At 36.6% G+C, this 19,469-nt stretch overlaps 2 protein-coding genes and 1 pseudogene across 3 annotated transcripts; 2 read left to right on the top strand and 1 right to left on the bottom strand.

The window, feature by feature from the left end:
* The first annotated feature begins 1,666 nt into the window (after positions 1-1,666).
* LOC147523327 (benzaldehyde dehydrogenase, mitochondrial-like) lies at positions 1,667-10,776 on the top strand (annotated as a pseudogene). The gene is made up of 10 exons (XR_015201022.1): positions 1,667-1,717; positions 3,816-3,986; positions 4,084-4,226; positions 4,351-4,503; positions 4,672-4,901; positions 4,980-5,071; positions 5,388-5,561; positions 5,650-5,932; positions 6,020-6,932; positions 10,584-10,776. The product of XR_015201022.1 is annotated as a benzaldehyde dehydrogenase, mitochondrial-like (transcript).
* Positions 6,494-10,776, top strand: LOC147523328 (uncharacterized). Its single transcript, XM_086598149.1, is given in 3 exon segments — positions 6,494-7,819; positions 7,821-9,071; positions 10,584-10,776. Coding segments are annotated over 2 exon segments (2,337 nt in total). The 3' UTR covers positions 8,832-9,071; positions 10,584-10,776.
* Positions 9,205-12,655, bottom strand: XTH33 (xyloglucan:xyloglucosyl transferase 33). The gene is made up of 4 exons (XM_086598153.1): positions 12,237-12,655; positions 12,048-12,148; positions 10,251-10,459; positions 9,205-9,894 (listed from the first exon to the last, which is right to left on the bottom strand). The coding sequence occupies exons 1-4, from the start codon at positions 12,463-12,465 to the stop codon at positions 9,489-9,491; spliced, it is 945 nt and encodes a 314-aa protein (XP_086454279.1). The 5' UTR covers positions 12,466-12,655; the 3' UTR covers positions 9,205-9,488.
* Positions 12,656-19,469: the final 6,814 nt, after the last annotated feature.

Here is a 19,469-nt window from a genome sequence, read left to right on the forward strand (position 1 = left end):
TGAACCTATGATATGATATTTACCATGTTTGGCATGAATGCATTATTTAACATTGACATGAAGTTTAACCATGTCATATATTAAGTAATGAGCATCGTTGTCTATGAGAGGAAACAATATGGGAAACAATCAATATCCTCTTAAACCTAATTTAGTCAAGGAGATGTAAGGTAATGGTTTGTCTTCTTAGACAATATCCTCCAAAAGACTATTTTAGACAAGGAGATGTAACACACTTCAAGTGGATTGTCTTATTAGGCATTATCCTCCTATGACTATGAATAAATAGCCAAGGTGATGTACAAGTGCGTGGATTGTCTCTCTATATAAGTTGGAATGTTGAATGATGAAAAAAAGAATGATAATGATATTATCTTGGGTAAAACCTTTTTCATCTAATTATTCTATTCTTTAAAATTCATTTGAATCACTTATAAATTTCTTTTCATATAGATAGCATGAACATAATATGGCTATGTTTAATATGATCCATAATCATAGACTTGAGTAAAGTATATTCTTGTCATAAGAGTGCATATTATTGTTGTTGTTTCTTTTAGTGTTTGTAGTCAGATAATGTGTTTTGCATGTAAGTTTGATTAGGTTGAGTAACCATTGAATTGTGGAAGTGTGACCCATATGCATGACAATTTTTTTACCATAGTTCATCTCACAAGATAATTGGAAAGACACCGAACTACAAAGTATGGAAAGGTCTTGGGCCTATCCAAAATGCTTCAAAATGTGGGGGGTGTCATGCCAAGGCTATTGTGAATGAATCTAAAAAGAAGTCTTTTGAGACTTAGAATTATCTAGTAGATGTTCATTGGTGAAACTCATAATAGTGATGTTTGTTTTCAGTTGTCATGAGTGATAACAATTTTGTAGATACCACACTATTATTGAATGTCTTATATGCTAATTTTATTTGAGGTTGTGCTTTCTGAAATTGGTATAAAGTGGTTGAATGTTCATAATGAACTACATAAGATAATCCCATTATTTCTCGCACAAGAAATTTGGAAGACTATCAATGAAAGTATTTCCACCATTCACGGTGATGATGTTTATATGTTTCTTGAGGAAGATTCATTAACCTATAAGGAAGTTGTTCAATCTATGAGAAGTGTCCTTTTGAAGGATACAACTCCTCTAAACCGACTCTTGATTTATTGGGGATCTATAGGTTGAATTGGATCTTCAAGAGAAAACTAAAACGCGATAGTTGTATTGCAAAATACAATGCTAATAATAATAGCCAAGGGGTTTCAATCGAGAGACAAGATTTATACTATTTTGAAACCTTGCTCATATAACTAGAATTTCTTCTACGGAATTCTAAATATAGTTGAGTTGAGTTGTTGTGCGAACTACAATACCAAGTAGTACCGTGTGATGAAACAAGGTATACAATTTAGTTAAATCTTTGTAGGAGTTGATTCAAGCTATAAATGGCATGAGCAATTCAACAACATATTAGTGTCATATGGATGTCAAAGTACCGTTGTTGATAAAAAAAAAAATGTGTACTTTCTTTAGAGTAAAGCAAGATATATGTGTTAATATCTCTTTGTTTAGATGATTTAATATCATGAGTGCTAGCATTGAGAATGTGCATGAGACAGAGAAATTCCTATTTGAAACACATCATAAACCATCATTGAAAATGGTAGTTTATTATGTTGTTAAACTCATTTCTCAGAATCGCTATATTCAGGTTGTCAAGATGTTGACGTTTGAATATGGTTGAAGACACAAATACCTTAAACCGGACCGGCCGGATGGTATAGGGGAATTTCGGGCACTACCGAATTGAATGACTGGTGAATATAGGAATTAAAACTCATGTTGGTCTCATTATATTATTATAGCACTTAGTAGAAATATTTTTCATTGAAAAGTATGGGTATTATGATAGTAAGCATGTGTTAACACCTTTTGTGGCAAATATCCATCTTATGAAAAATAATCTCCTTGTGTTTTCTCATACTAAATATGTCAATATCAATGGTAGCCAATTGTACTTGATGGATAATGTATGTGAAACATGACATTGCCTACATTAATGGCATACTGAGCTGATAACTCATTGTGTCCTTATAAGGAACTTTGATGTATATTGTCGATTATCCAAATCTTATAAAGCAGAGCCATTGATTATGGATGATATTTAGTAGATTTCCATCATTGTTAGAAGGGTAATGTGTTATAAACTGGATCCAGTAATGTTTATGTGTTTACCTTTGGTGGAAATTGAGTGTCTTGGATATCATCCAAGCTAATCGCCTTAGAAAAGGCATGTGATGATGCTGAGTGGGTTAGCAACCTCTTGGCAAATCTTCCCATTGGCTCTAAACAACCTCCTGATGTGTATATGCTTTGCAACTGTCTCATTGCAATAGCTAAGACATGTTATCTTATGTGCAATGGGAAAAGAATACATGTAAGTTGAGATATAACTTAATCAAGCAGCTGCTAGAGATTATGTTAGGTTGGACTTAGTTTGGCCACATGTCTAACCGCACCACTTCTTTGGAGGCAAGTGGTTATACGTCGAGGGGGATGGGACTTTTGCCTTAGATAGAGGGCTACACTGACGGCAACCCCACCTATTGGATCGGAGATCCCATGAATTAGGTTCAAAGGGAAAAACAAGTCACCTTGTCGCTCTGGTATGCTATTGTCTTTCTTTGAGACGTCCCCCACCCTATGACTAGATAGCATTTTTTGTATACTTTGTATAACTTGAATTGCAATGAGTAAGGATGAGTTATTTTACTCTTATTGGAATCCATAGTCCATTTTATAATGAGATAGTGTATTTTAACTGCAATGTACACTTGATGGATATCCACCTACGTGAATGTAGAACTGGGTCGGTTCTTATGAGTATACGGGCAAATACTCTAGAACATTCATGGAACACAGGCAGCGCAAGGGCCAAAAAGCGCAACACCGCAGAACAGGTATATAATGAAAGAGCAATGTGGGTGCATGTCCTCTATTTTACTACAAGAGAATGTTGGTTCAAAGATTTTTTAATCCACCACTTTTACGTATTATAAGACATGTTACCCTATGACTGGTTCAAGCCCGAAAAGCACCAGTATCTTATGCATTGTTTTTTCGATTCTCTCTGGCATTTCGTTAACCCTTTTCTTTTGTAATATCCTATTCCAAAATAGTGGAGGACTATTAATATTTTGAAATAGTGGGGGATTGTTGGAATCTCTAAGTGTATTTCGAAATACTTGTGAGTGTGTGCAAAGTGGAGGAGATGAACCATATGTGTTCTCTCCACTTTAGTGCATAGTAGATAGTCCCACATTGGTTATCCACCACATCGGGTAGGGTTCGGGCTTGGGCTTGGGCTTACTGTTGTGGGTAGTGGTTAGACCAATAGCCTAAACTTGTTTTGCCTTTTTCTTGGCGACAAGTTTCAGGTGTTCTATTAGGAGTTGGTCTCTCTTCCTCCTAACCTCTATAAATAGGACTTGTGAGTCCATAGAGATGAGACTTGATCGAAAACTCAACTCGAGAAACGTAAAACTCAAACCAGTCCTTTTCTTCTTCTTTCTTCCCACACCGCCAAAGAGAGTTATATTCTTGCTGTTCTAGAGGGTAGTTTGTTCTAGTGCAAAGTCAGCTGCTGTTAACCATTGAATCCTGTGAGGAAGACGCCATCCATTGTTGCCTTTATGCACCATTGGAAGGGGCTAAATCTTTCCTTAAGGACGACCTAATCCGCCTTTGGTTATTCCCGCCATCGCTGCCCTTGTTTCTTCATTGCTACTGTTCTTTCTGTTCTACTTTAGTTGCTGTGTTCATACAACTATTCTAACATAACTTCAGGTAGAAATTCTAGCCGTGGGAGCAGTCTGTGCAGGTTTAGCACTGCTGCTACACTGAACATCCAATTAGTCCAAATGTGAAAGTAGGCGAGACCCAGCTTTTAATCAATGGCCAGTTTGTGGATGCCGCTTCAGGTGTCGTTTCCACATTTCGAAATTTATATGTTTGTGTTGTCTCTTCATGAAATCGCGTAGCTTAATTCCGATATTAATTTTTTTTTTCTAGTGCTAGGAAAAACTTTTCCAACTTTGGACCCTAGGACTGGAGAAGTAATTGCCCATGTTGCTGAAGGCGAAGCTGAGGATATAAACCGTGCAGTTGCTGCTGCTCGAAAGGCATTTGATGAGGGACCATGGCCAAGGATGCCCCCTTATGTAATAACTCAAATTTTCTTGAATAAAATGCTGTCTTATAGTACAATATTGGCTTGTTTCTGAACTTCTGAAGGATGCCTGAGTCTTTCTAAATTCTCTGGGCATTTGTTTATTTTTGTTTTAGGAAAGATCACATATATTGTTGCGCTTCGCCGATTTGGTTGAAAACACAATGATGAGCTTGCAGCACTAGAGACTTGGGATAATGGGAAGCTTTATGAACTGGCTGCCGGGATTGAAGTACCAATGTTACCACGTCTAATGCATTATTATGCTGGTACGCGCTCAATGAAGTAATGTAGTGTCTTAGTATGTAGTATGTAGTATGTACTAATACTTTGTTTTGTTTAGTTCATTAGTTGTACCATTTCTTTATCTCTATATAATCCTAGATTTATACATGATCAGCATTATTGTTCTTAATCTTAGTTGTATATGAATACAGGTTGGGCAGATAAGATTCATGGTCTCACAATTCCTGCTGATGAACCTTTTCACGTGCAAATTCTTCATGAGCCGGTTGGTGTTGCTGGGCAGATTATTCCATGGAATTTCCCACTTCTCATGTTTGCTTGGAAAATCGGGCCTGCATTAGCTACTGGTAACACTGTCGTACTGAAGACTGCAGAGCAGACACCATTATCAGCTATCTTTGCGGCAAAGTTGCTCCACGAGGTTCTTTTATAAAATACTCTTCTTTTCAATTTTCGATCAGTACATGTTAATTTTCACTCAAATTTAACTTAATGGCAGGCTGGGCTGCCTCCAGGTGTCTTAAATGTGGTTTCTGGGTTTGGTGCAAATGCTGGTGCAGCACTTGCAGGTCATGTATGGATGTGGACAAGGTAATGTAGAAGACTTGCTAGCTTGATATCTTCTTATGCCCCGTACTCTGTCTTTTAGTTTTCAGTTGAGTCATTCTGTTTATAATGTATATGAACCCAGAGATTATTTAGCTTCGTATAGTCGTGTCTGTTAGGATGGATTATGCTGAATGTGAAGTTGTGAATTTTCTGAAGGTAGTTACAATTCTCATCGTAGACTTCCTTGATTTTGCTTTCTTTATTGTATTCATAATATACTTTTTTGAAAATAATCTTAGCTACTTTGAATTAGACACCAAGAGGCAAATATTTTAGTGATATCTTTGTGATTCTGCAGGTGGCCTTTACTGGTTCAACAAGTACTGGAAAACTTATAAATGAACTGGTCACAAAAAGTAATCTTAAACCTGTCACATTAGAACTAGGGGGAAAATCTCCTTTTATCGTCTGTGAGGATGCTGACGTTTATCAGGCTGTTGAGCTTTCACACTTTGCCCTGTTCTTTAATCAGGTAACTAGCAAATTATCCTCATATTTAGGTAGGTACGGATGCTTCATGAGCTGTTGATACTACCGAACCCTAATTCTAATGTTTACAGGGACAATGTTGTTGCGCTGGATCTCGTACATTTGTGCATGAAAGTGTATATGGATGAGTTCATACAGAAAGCCAAGGCACGTGCAGCAAAACGTGTTGTTGGTGATCCCTTCAAGAAAGGTGTTGAACAGCAAGGTCCTCAGATCGATTCTAAGCAATTTGAGAAGATCTTGCAGTACATTCAATCTGGAGTTGATAGTGGGGCTACCCTTGAATCTGGTGGTGAAAATTTTGGTGGTTCAAAGGGATTTTATATGCATCCTACTGTTTTCTCGAATGTCCAGGTATCACTTCAGCATTTACCTTAACAGGTTTAATCAATATCGAAAATAAAATCAGAGCTGACGTGAATGTTATTCATCTCATAATAGGATGATATGCCCTATAGCGAAGGATGAAATCTTTGGCCCAGTGCAGACAATATTGAAATTTAAGTAAGCTATGAATCATTTCATACATCTTGCAGACGAATTATTCTTTACGTTTGCACTAATACTATTTTAATGAGGTGATAAAAAGAGCAAACAAATAATGACGAAAACAACGTACCATTCCCAAATACTTGCTCCAACTGATTGTAACTGAATCTTCGACCTTGTTTGATGCTTAAAATAATGATATGGCCTCTGTATATATTGCAGATGTTGGAGTATATATAAGGTGCAAGACCAATGAACAATCATCCATAGACTGACGTGGCAATATGGCATACATGACCAACCAAGACTCTGCAATATTTTGGTCAAAAACGAGATTTTGTGGTATGCCAAAACAACATCGTGAAAATTCCAGTTAAGAGTGAAAAACAGTCTTGTACTCTAAACCACACCCTTCTTCTTCTTCTCATGGCCAGTACAATGGCCTTCTTCTCTTCTTCACTAACCTCTTCCCCATATGCATATCCTCAAAACCCAAAATACTCACAAACCAATCTCTTCCACAAACCTTCCGCCTTCCTTTTCTCAGCTTCACTTCAACAACAACACCACCACATCTCTTCAGACAACATCAGTACTAGTCCATTTTCAGCCTTATCTTCAATACCAACTTTCCAAATGCCTCCAAACTTCACTTCAAAGGACCTTCTCACTGCTCTTCGTAACCAGAAAGACCCACACTCTACACTCCAACTCTTTACTTGGGCTTCAAAGCAAGTAAATTTTGAGCCCAGGTACTTTTTATATGAAGAAGTGATTCAACAGTTAGGAAAGATAGGTTCTTTTGATGAAATGAAGAGTGTTTTGAATGATATGAAGGTTTCTGGTTGTGAGATAATAAGACAAGGTACGTTTTTGATATTTGTTGAAAGTTATGCTAAGTTTAGTTTATTTGATGAAGCTATTAGTGTACTTGAAATGATGAGAAATGAGTATGGTGTTGAAGTAGATACTTTTACTTATAATTACTTGTTGAATGTTTTAGTTGATGGTAATAAGTTGAAACTAGTTGAGTTTGTTCATTGTAAGATGACTAGTGAAGGGGTGAAACCCGATGTTTCGACATTTAATATATTGATTAAGGCTCTTTGTAGAGCTCATCAGATTAGACCAGCTATTATTATGATGGAAGAAATGGGGAATTATGATTTGGTTCCAGATGAGAAAACTTATACTACCCTTATGCAAGGAATGGTTGAAGAAGGGAATATGGAAGGCGCGTTGAGAATTAAAGATAGGATGGTGGAAAGTGGTTGTGAGTTGAGTACTGTGTCGGTAAATGTTTTGATTAATGGATTTTGCAAGGAAGGTGGTATGGAAGAAGCTTTGAATTTTGTACAGGAAATGTCGCTTGAGGGATTCCGTCCAGATAAATTTACCTTTAACACATTGGTGAATGGTTTGTGCAATTCTGGGCATGCGAAGCATGGTTTGGATATTTTAGATGTGATGCTTCAGGAGGGATTTGATCCAGATATATTTACTTATAACACCTTGATATCTGGATTGTGTAAATCGGGTGAGATTGAAGATGCTGTAGAGGTTTTGAATTTGATGGTAGCAAGGGATTGTTTTCCAAATACTGTCACTTACAACACTCTGATAAGTACTATGTGTAAGGAAACCCGTGTTGAAGAAGCCACTGAACTTGCTCGTAGCCTTACAATACAAGGATTGTTACCTGATGTGTGTACGTTCAATTCTATGATTCATGGTCTCAGTCTTACTGGTAATGAGAAGGATGGCAATGCAACTTTTCAGGGAGATGAAGAGTAAGGGCTGTCCGCCAGATGAGTTTACTTACACTATGTTGATAAACAACTTGTGCTCTAAAGGGAGGCTTGAGGAAGCATTGAATTTACTGAAAGAAATGGAATCAAATGGATGTGCACGGAATGTAGTAACATACAACACTCTGATAGACGGGCTCTGCAAGAATAGGAGGATCGAAGAAGCAGAAGAGATATTTGATCAAATGGAACTGCAAGGGGTTTCAAGGAACTTGGTCACTTATAATACTCTTATTGATGGTCTGTCCAAGAGTAGGAGGGTGGATGAAGCTGCTCAACTAATGGATCAGATGATTATGGAAGGGCAAAGACCTGACAAGTTCACCTACAACTCCTTGCTGTCTCACTTTTGTAGGATAGGAAACATAAAAAAGGCAGCAGATATTGTCCAAACTATGACTTCAAATGGGTGCGAACCGGATGCAGTCACCTATGGGACACTCATTAGTGGTTTGTGTAAGGCTGGGAGAGTAGAGATTGCTGGTAAGCTACTCAGAACTGTGAAGATGAAAGGGATGGCTGTGGCCCCACAGTCCTATAACCCTATAATCCAAGCACTTTTCAAAAGACAGAGAACGGAAGAAGCGATGAGACTTTTTAGAGAGATGATGAAGAATGCAGAAGCTCCAGATGCTGTCACATATAAGATTGTTTTCCGTGGCCTCTGTTGTGGAGGAGGACCAATTAAAGAAGCTATTGATTTTATGGTCGAGATGACAGAAAAAGGATATTTGCCAGAGTTTTCATCGTTCTCTATGCTGGCTGAAGGTCTGTGTGCTTTATCCATGGAGGATACACTGGTTAAGCTTGTTGTTCAGGTCATGAAGAAGGCAAACTTCTCAGCAAGTGAAGTTTCTATGGTTATGGGGTTTCTCAAAATTCGCAAGTTCCAGGATGCTTTGGCCACCTTTGACTGCCTGTTGAGTAGCCGAAAGCCAAGAAAATTGTATAGGTGAATAGATTTGGAAGCTCAGAAGTATCTGCGTGGCAATTGAGAGTGATATGAAAACCACTTTTTGGACAGAGTGAAATGCATGTGGCGAATGGTACCACTAACAGATCTACTCCAGTAAGTCTCCAGTTCAATCAAGTTTCCTGTGAGAAGATTTCAAGCACTCAAAGATATTCTCGTTTGTATTGACAGCACGGAATGTACAGCTAGTCCCCAGTAAGGGAGAATCTTCAAATGGTTGAAGGTACATAATTTGTTGTTTGCACTAATAGCTTATTGATTTGACAATTTTGGTGGTCTGTGGTCGGCCTGGGTTTGTATGGGAAATAGAAACAAGTGTAGAAGGTGATACACATTCCCACATTTGATGCACCTCATGATATAAGTTTGTTGTCACTCATATTCTTCCCCATATAAGCGACCAATGCCCTTTACAGGTATGTTACAATTTGTTGTGACAAATATTTGAGTATGACTGGTATGAACAGCTAAAATGCTATTAGGAAGACCAACACTACCGTGTATATCACTGACATTTCCTATTTTAAAAATAATTTGTGATTGTCTTGTATTGTATATATCTTCGAAGAATAATGTGAATTGTAAATGCTGACGCAATTGGTAGTGTGAATCCCTTCTTCTTCCCTATAAACTTCAGCTTTTACCTGTTGCATTCTGGTGGTAGAACCTTGTACCTTCGTGGGTCTTTACAGTATGAGTAGATCATGAATCTCTTCCTGTAGTCATCCATTCCCATCTTCTGTTCTTGCGAAAGTTTAGCAAATTCTTCTCCCTCAACTGGATCTAAAATTGAAAGTCCTTGACCACTCTTAACACAAAATGGAACTTGCTTTGTTTTATCCCACTTACAGCCTTCCATTTGCATATCTCCAAATGAAGCTACAAAGGGTGCATACTTATAATTCACTGGGTCCTTACCACCATTTGTTGCCCATTCCGATCCATCCCATATTGTACAGTGCAACGACATTGGTTTTAACGGATAAGCAGAAGATATGCCTTCACTGTGGGTTACTTCTCTTATTGGTACATTGTCCACAAGGAACCTGCACATGTTCATGGATTGTTAAGATCAAGAAGAGCAGAAGTTGAGTTTTAGAACCAAATTCCACTTAAGTTATTTTAGGTCTAAATCCTACTAGAATCTCTGTTTTCAATTAAATTACTAAAAATTTGGAGTTGATGCGATTGTTTGGTAAAAGAAAAGGGCAAAATGTCTGATCACTGCTTAGGTGTAGTTTATTGGAATACCCTGCTAATAGGTTGTACTTGAAGTCAGGGAGAGATGGAGGTGACACCATTGCATCTGTGCTCACTCATCCCTATCCCCTGCCATGTTTTGCTTCGTACAAAACAGGGAGGTCGTGTTTAGGATATTATGATTTGGTTCAGATTGGCTTACACAGTGTGATTGCTGTTCCATATGATGCTATATTGGTGATGCTGTTCTGTGGGGTCAAACCATAGATGAAATTTCTCTTCTCTTCCTGTCTTGATGCTGCCATTGCCGTATATGTTCGTTTGTAAAATCCATTCTTTTCTGTTTTGGTGTCCCAGCAGTTCAATGTCTATCTCGTCATGGTTGTGTGGGAATATTTCCGAGTTGGACATCTGCATTTGCACATGCCATTAGTTAATCACATATCATCAACGCCATTTATTTAAGTACCTGCATTTTCTTAGTTTACTCTCTTTCAGTCTGTCCTTTTTTTGTTTGTGTTTTTTTTGGTTGCAGTCCTGCTAATTTATGGCTCAAGTGATTCTCTCTACGAGCTGAACCCGTTCCCAAACATAGCACTGGAAAAACTCGTTAACCAGCTTTTGCTGTCATATTTGTCTTTCAGTTTGTACCAAGTACTTCCGCAGGGGATGTAAAGTACTTCATGTTTGTATATCTCGCTCAGCACCAAAAGTCTGAATTGAGTTGAGTTCTGTGGACGCAATGATATAATGTGTGTGTGTATATATATATATATATATATATATATATTATACAATACTTTTTATACAACGTTTTATACAATACCCTCCACCGGACCCTTCAAAATGTTTTAAGGGCTAATTTAATGTGGATAAGATGTTCTCACCATGGATATGACCTCCATAAAAAATTGGGTCTTTTGAATATTTCTAAGTTTACCAAAAGATGGTTACAACATTGATATTTCTGGACCGTTGAGAGCAATTTTTCTCGTAGTTAGGAGTTTTCAAATGAGCTGAATTTTTGTGGAGATGATCTCCATGGTGTGAAGATCATATCTACAAAGAATCAATGCTTAATTCATATTTTCAAGGGGTATTGTAAAAAATGTTGTATAAAAAGTGTTGTAAACGGAACTTTTATATATATATATATATATATATCAGTCCGGCTCTTAAAATAAGTACCAAATCTAAAACAATCCACAACTTTATTTACGAAATGTAACTCATAAATTAAATCTTAATTTTTTGTGAATATAATTTACTAACCATAAAAATCATCTCTACAAAAATTCAACTCGTTCAATATTCTCTAATCTAAATAAAAATTGTTGTCAACTTTTGAATCTAACCTTGTATCAGCTGATGAAGAACAGTGTGCTGTTTAGTTGAGAATTCTTTAAGAAATTGTCCAAAACATTTAACGGGCTATAGCCTGACAGTGTCCTAGGGCAGTTCAATTGTATCTGTATATATATACAGTATATAAGTATATATATCTATTTTTATGTCATGACAGTTGTTCTATCAGTATGCAGGTCATAATATATAAAACTTATAATATAGATTATTCAGAAGTATATAGTAGTTTAATCTTATGCAATAACACCATAACAACACTATATCAACGCACTGAAATAAATGGTTATTTCTTCTGAGAAAACGAGAAAGACATTGATGTCAATTTTGTGTTTCAATGAGTATTGGTTGAACTGTTGAAGATGGTTAGATTGTCAGAAATCTTCTGCTAATTATTAGGTTCTACTTCAAATTAAACTTTTATATGTGTGGCTGATTGGACCGAGCATAATGTCAGTTAGAAGTTGGATCGATAAATTCTAAAGTTTGGTTTCTTTTCAGGTTCAGTAACTTGATTAGAAAAAGAAAGTAAGAAAATTGTAAAAGAGTGATAAGCAAGTTCCATAGATTATCAGACAGAAGGTTGATGTTTTGGTTTATCTAAAAGTACCAGTGAGAGAGAGAAGAAAGAACTCACGTAGAAAGCTACAACAACCCCAGATGAAAACCCAGCTGGTAGTTTGATGGCAGTGTTGAAGAATCCATAATAGTAATCATCTTGTGATACGAAACCAGACCCTGAAACAAAACCAAACAAACAGTCACAGTTAAGCTAACTATCGAAGTCCATCAAGCAAACTACAATTCCACAAACACGAAACTTTACCTGAAGACTTGTCAAGAGTGACATTGACAAAGGATCCATTATCCATCAACTTGATATTACTTTCTCCAAAGGATTCCTTAAACCCTTGGTTGAACTTGAGACGAGGAAAGAGTTCAGTCAAGTGTTTGAGGTTTGGCGGGGTATAATGATCACTGCGCGATGACGTAAAACCACTAGTCAAGGAGAACATAAACCAAACAAACAATACTTTTTCTTGTAAAAATGCCATATCTTATAGCTTAGATAGGAAGACTGATGAGACAAGTGAGCATATATAACATATTATTTATGCATGGAAACCTTAAGTACTCAGTTTCTGTTAGAAATGCAGAACTGTCATTTATTGGATGTTTGTGGAACTGTTCTGGATCTCAAAGACAAAAATCGTATTGCATGTGAAGAGAGATTGGGATGTTTGCAGCAGCTATGTAGCTGTCTACAAGTAAGATATTCAAAACGGAACCACCACATACTTTTTATTGGGTCTTATACACAAAAATACATTTTGCTTTAACCATATTAGCGCGTATTAGGACCATCAAATGGACATGTGATTAGGACGTGAGTGTTGGATAGAACAGTATTAGCCATTCGATCTTGATCAAAGTTAAGTTTCATTTATTATGAATGATAAAGGTCACCTAATTGTTGTTATCTTTGGTAGCCAGCTAGAATTTGATGGTCATGTGTAGGTGACGTTTTTGTGTGCCAGCCCGAGTTTTTGATAAAATGCGCACCAACTGAGACAGGTTCCTCAATCAAACCAAGAAACTTTATTGATATACAAAACAAGCTGTACAATTTTAGCAAGAAAATGAGTGCAGGAGTTGGTAATCAAGTGAGCTGAGCGTATTTATGCGGGGGTTTTTTTTGGAGGGTGTAGTGTAAAATGACTCTTGGCTGCTATCTGTCTGTGGCCCCATATAGTTTATCTCTTTTTATGCCTCTCTTTTCATCTTCCTCCTCTTACTTTTTTGTTCTCCGCCCTTCTCTTCATCTCCCTTCTTCATCTTCCTCCTCTCATTTCCTAACTTTGCTACGCTCACTTCCCCACTGTTATGCAGTAATTTTAGTATATGTAAAGACGTGATCCAACAATCAAAAAGTGCAATCCAATTACAGGCCAAAAAAATTGTTTCATATTGACGAGTGTACAATTATCATGTTATACAAGATTCCGCACTAGAGATGCGGTAGCATGGCACTCTTTGTTTGAAACCTCAGTTTGCCTATCATAAAATTAGGCTGATAGACATAAATTGACTAGTAATTCCGGCTACAGTACCGGGTGAACAGTAATTTCGATTTTAGGACAAAAATGAGCTGCTATCATTAATAATTTTGGTTTTAGGACATTTTCGAGCTGACATTGGCAAGTTATTTTTGTTTAATACCCCAATTATGACATTTTTCTCCATCTAGCCAAAAAAGAAACTCTACCTAAAAATTTATAAATGTTTTTGAGATCTAGTTGTTTCCTTATTTGAATTAGTTGATTTGTGTGTTGTAATTAATGATTTAAGATATGAGAAAGCATCCACCTCTTTCTCCATCTCAAAAAAAAAAAAAAAAAAAATAACTAGAAACTTGTAATTTTTTTTGAGATCTAGTTGTTTCCATATTTGAGATAGCTGATTTGTGTCTTGTGATTAGTGATTTAAAATATGAGAAAAGATATTATTCTTTCATGACAAACACTTTTCTCACTTTACAATCTACTTTTTCACTTTTCAATTCTAGATTATTATTAATTAAAGAATAATTGGGTCGATTTCGACACCGGTTTGACAAACAATAATTGAACAAAAATTGAATTTCCTCTTCAAATCCCTGAATCTTATGTTAATCAATTGTGTGATTTATCTCGATTTTAATATTGTTGTCGTCAATGATAATTTTAAGTTGGGACTGTTGTTTCCATATTTGAGATAGCTGATTTGTGTGTTGTGATTAGTGATTTAAAATATGAGAAAAAATATTATTCTTTCATGACAAACACTTTTCTCACTTTACAATCTACTTTTTCACTTTTCAATTCTAGATTATTATTAATTGAAGAATAATTGAGTCGATTTCGACACCGGTTTGACAAACAATAATTGAACAAAAATTGAATTTCCTCTTCAAATCCCTGAATCTTATGTTAATCAATTGTGTGATTTATCTCAATTTTAATATTGTTGTCATCAATGATAATTTTAAGTTGGGACTTGGGAGTAGTAGTTCGATACACATGCAAACACCACTATGCATGTGTAACAAACATACACCATTATGCATAATGTGTATAACACACATACAAACACTGCTATGCATGTGTGACAAATTAACACACACCATTATGCATAATGTGTATAACACACATACAAACACTGCTATACATGTATGTACTACATATGCACACACTATTATGCATTTGTATAACGCACATGCAAACACTACTATGCATGTATATACCACACATGCACACACCATGTATTATGCATGTGTGCAACACCAAACATGCAACACCACTAAACATGTGTACAACATACATGCACCACATGTGTATACCACACGTGTGTGTGTGAGAGAGAGAGAGAGAGAGAGAGAGAGATCAAATACCAAATTTATGTACTAAACATTTTATTGGCTTCTAAGCGTTACGCTGCACACATATAATAATATACATATTAAAGACCAAATTTATGTATTAAACATTCACATGCATACTACCAATTTGCATGTGTTTTTGAATTCTGTCTACCTTGCATATACGCATAATATTACTTCTCCCACTACTTATATATTCCTAGTAGGTAATTCTTTGCTTTTTTTTTTTTTTACTTAAAGACTTTAAAAATTTATTGGCTTCTCAGTGTTGTGCAACATGTATATATACACATCAAAGACCAAATTTATGTACTAAACCGGCCATCACATGCATACTACTAGTAGTTTGCATGTTCTTTCTTTTTATCTTGCACTTGTATAGACTAGTATACACATGCATAGACCGGTATGCATGTACAATCAATTCACAAAAATATACATGTATGCATGTACAACCAATTCAAAAACATTTGTTTCACCATTAAGTGGAAAAAAGTTGTAATGACCTGGAATTTTACCTACGGACACACCGGTCATTTTACGTGTTAGTTCAGTGCCACTCTAGGTAATTACGTACTATATGGCGAGGTTTAACATTTTTCAGTTGGTGGGCTTGATTTATTGATATGGGCTTTTCATTGATAGTTATTTTTATATTGGGCATGGGTATTGCATTGGGCTTGTTATTTTGTTGGGCCATTATATAATTATTGGGCCACCTTTTATTATAGTGGGCCTAGTAGATTAGGGAGTCGGATATATATGTTTTGGGCCCGTTTTATTAGAACCAGGGATAGCTATGGGAGAGATACGAGGGGATAAGGGGAAAAAGCGGAAACACCTCCTGCTGGGGAAATTGTCTCGGTGAGTTTACTTGCTTTATTTTTTGGAGTTTTTTTACTTAACCCCTCACGGATGTACCCCCATTTTACGATAACCACCCATTTTGAAAATCATTACTGATTGCCCCCCACTCCGTCTATTTTGTGAGTACCATCAGTTGATATTTTCCATATTGGCCAATTTTACCCCTATTATAAAGCGGGAATATTTTGGGTTAATTTTGAGAGAGAAAGAGAAAAACCCACAATACAAACTTTAATTTTGAGAGGTAGCCTCAAATTGTAAAATATCAACAACACCATCACCCGGAGCTTCACCATCTCCAACAACACCACCATCACCACCAGCCCCATCTCCCAATGCAACCTCCTCACCACCAGCTACAACACCACCCTCCGCCTCTCCACCGCCACCTATGGCAGCACCATCGCACATACCTCCTGCCACCTCCCCACCACTTCCTACAATGCATGCAGGCTCTATCGCCGAACTCCGTCGCCTTCGGCGACACCGACACCGACACCGACCACGCCTTCGCAATCTCTATATACCGCCACCTCCTAGAAATACAAACAGTCCACCATCACCTCCCATGCCGGTTTCTGGAAGACCACCACCCTCGCCGCCATCGCCATTGTCGGGGCTATCACCACCATTTCCGTCTTCAAATGGGATGTCGATTGGAACGGCGGTTGGGATTGCTATTGGTGGAGTAGTAGTGCTTGTTGTATTGAGTTTGTTGCATGTTTGTTGTAAGAAGAAGAAGAGAAGAAGAGATAATGGACCATTGGATTATTATGGTGGTGCTCTTCCTCCTGGACCTAAATGTTGGATTTTTTTTTTGATAGTTTGGGTCTTGATTGCTTTTGATTTTACTTCTTTTGATATGTTAAGTTAATAGTGAATTCACAAATTTTAACATAAATTTGTGTTTCAAGCTTCATTAATTTCTGATTTTTTCCCTAATTTTATGATTTTTTGAGAAGGTTGGTTAATGATCAAAGAGGTATGTTAAAAATGGGGTTATGTTAAAAATGGGGGGTTTTTACAAATTTGAAGTAGGGGCAAAATTGTCAATATGGAAAATATCAACTGACGGTACTCACAAAACAGATGGAGTTGGGGGCAATCATTAGGGGTACATCCGTGGGGTGTTAAGTAAAAAAATCCTTTATTTTTTCTTTTTCTCTAACTAGGAAGTATATTCGCGGGTCCAAGAAATTTGAGAAGGAAGCTTAACTAAACCATAAAGAAGAATAGAAGGGGGACGTCCAAAAAACTTGAGGGATCGATCTCTCTCATTTGGAGTTCAAAATTTCAAATCGGAGGGACACCACCTGATCTGATCGAGCTAGGGAGTGGGGTAAATAACCGGGTTGACTGATCACCCATATACGAATTCGGTCTTACTTAATGGTTGCTTGGCTTGTTGAACACATGTGGTGAATGAACAACAACTTGGAAGAATGTTTGGTACAGGTTAGAAGTGGGGTCGAGTTACTATTGTAATTGTCTTTACATTGAAGTAGGTTAACTCTTAGTACTTAATACTTAATAGAGTGATATGGGTATCGGGTACTGATGAGGATACACTATGTATTAGTTAGTTTTATTAGCTTGGTAGGTTGAATATAGAGTCCTGTTTCTGATAGTATATGAAAGTCTCACACTTTACACTAACAGTCAGCATATTATAGCTGTATTATTAACATTTTATCATAAGATAAATTCAGGTGTTATTACTTGGTATTGAACTGGGATTCCAGAACGTAGCTAACAACCTTTCAGGTTAAGCCCAATTCTGTTGGGTTTAATTAAGTCTGTAATAGTGGTTTCACTAGGTCGATGTATAGAGGATTAATTTGCTTATATATATTATTTCTAATATTTTGGTAATATGATTTCTTAGTCTTGTATAAAAATTGGTCGTTAGAATGGGAATATTTGGTGCTATTATTAAACCAAATAGTATTTGTTAATTTGCATTGAGTGTTCAAGTCAAGTAGTTAGATTTAGAATTTGATATATAGGCGGATAGTCTGCGGTGGAACCGTAAATAATCTTAATATCGGTTAAAGGGTAGAAAACCCATATCGCCTTCCTCATCGAAATGGCTTTTCCCATAGATCCTTACCTCCCCATTAGGAGAACTAATTTGACTTGATCCCTAAATGGATGCGTGGGTATAACACCCATTATTTTATTTCGCTTTTATTTTCCTAATAATAATAATAATGGATAATGGGAAAATTTAATTATTAAACCAAATAGTTTTTGTACGAAAATTTGGATCTTTGAAAGAAGAAAAGGAAAGTTTTATTCAGATCTAGTCAAGTAGTTAGATTTAGGTGTCGGCTGATAAATTGACGAAAAGTTAAACCCATTGACATCTTGAGGCTGGATTTTGTGGTTTTTTTTTTTTTTTTTTTTTAATTTTTTAAATTGTGGTGATGTTAGAACTGTTCGTGTTATTATTGGTGTTAGATAGATTATGGGTAGGTCGCGAGTTGGTGGAAGTTTATCGCGCCCTTCATGGCGCTAAAAGCCCCACCATAGAACCGCCTCATGGGTGTTTGAACTTTTTTATATTTTTGTTGATTCATGATCTTTGGGTGGTTGTTGTGAACCGTAAATAATCAGGAGGGTTGACTTTGACCAGGTTCTAATATGGAACCGCGGCTAGTGATTGGAAGGTTGATTTCAGATAGGTCTGGGGCTATTAGAAGTCCACCGGAAGTATTAATGGAGCCTGGACGATTTTCATCGTGATTAGAAATCGTGGTTTTTGGTTTGGATATCATTGGATCGATCGGTCAAGAATAGAACCAAGGTTTCTGAGGTAGAATTTTTTTCGGAAGACCCATACCGCCTTCCTTCATCGGGGGAATGGCTTAATCCATTCCCATAGATCCTTACCTCCCATTAGGAGAACTACGATTGACTTGATCCCTAAATGGGTATCTACATATGATATATAGAAGTTCTAACTTTCTTTTGCGGGGAGGGTGGGACTTAATAACATTTTGTCTTGAAACCATTTAGATATTAAAATGAGTGATTTGAATGAGTTAATATAATGGAAGTCTTGCGGGAAGGCTATGCAAATGACTTCCATAGGAAAACCCCCACCCCTTGTAACAAGGAAACCGGTTATTCTATATATGTTATTACTATTTAATTTGGTTTTAACATATGATTTTACGTGTTAAGCATGATCTTAATCTTATTCATTTATTTTAATTGTGAAAATAATGAATATCTAACAATAGTTATTAATGTTGATTGTTTAAGTGTGTTCTTAAATATTTGTTCAATTAAGTTAGCACGGGGAGAGTTTATAAGAAAAATGGTAAGCCAAGCAGGGCGATGTAGCCGAAAGGTAAGCCGTTATGTAAATCTTGCCAGTTGTTAATAAATATAATTCACATTGATTATTATATACTGGTTAACCATCTAACGTTGCGTGTTAGAAAGTGTTCACAGGGACGAACAAGCTCTTTATAAGACAGAGAAGGCATAAGTGCTTGTTAAGACAACTTTAGCGTGCAGCGCATTCTAATTGCTACAGCGGTTCCTTAGCTATGTCTTTTAGTTCTAAATTGATTTCTTTTAAGTTGTTTTGTAATAATTTAGTTATAATGTTAGTTGTCTGTAATTATAAATACATATTAGAATGAATTCATTAGTTAGAAACTATGACATGGATTAGCGTTCACTTGTGAAAGACCGATCTGGGGTATGAGATTGGTTTCGGGGCACTGCAGCTACTTGATTTAACTGGCAATTGTCGAGATAGTT

This window comes from Coptis chinensis, chromosome 1 (assembly GCF_015680905.1).
Source record: "Coptis chinensis isolate HL-2020 chromosome 1, ASM1568090v1, whole genome shotgun sequence".
NCBI classification, from domain to species: Eukaryota; Viridiplantae; Streptophyta; class Magnoliopsida; order Ranunculales; family Ranunculaceae; genus Coptis; species Coptis chinensis.

What these genes read in the sequence shown, in the direction of transcription:
- XTH33 (XM_086598153.1), bottom strand. Translation starts at nt 12,465, where the DNA reads ATGGCATTTTTACAAGAAAAAGTATTGTTTGTTTGGTTTATGTTCTCC. An exon ending in GGGTTGTTGTAGCTTTCTAC is followed by an intron (nt 10,460 to 12,047) that starts GTGAGTTCTTTC and finishes GTGCAAATGCAG; the next exon opens with ATGTCCAACTCGGAAATATT. An exon ending in TGGAACAGCAATCACACTGT is followed by an intron (nt 9,895 to 10,250) that starts GTAAGCCAATCT and finishes GAACATGTGCAG; the next exon opens with GTTCCTTGTGGACAATGTAC.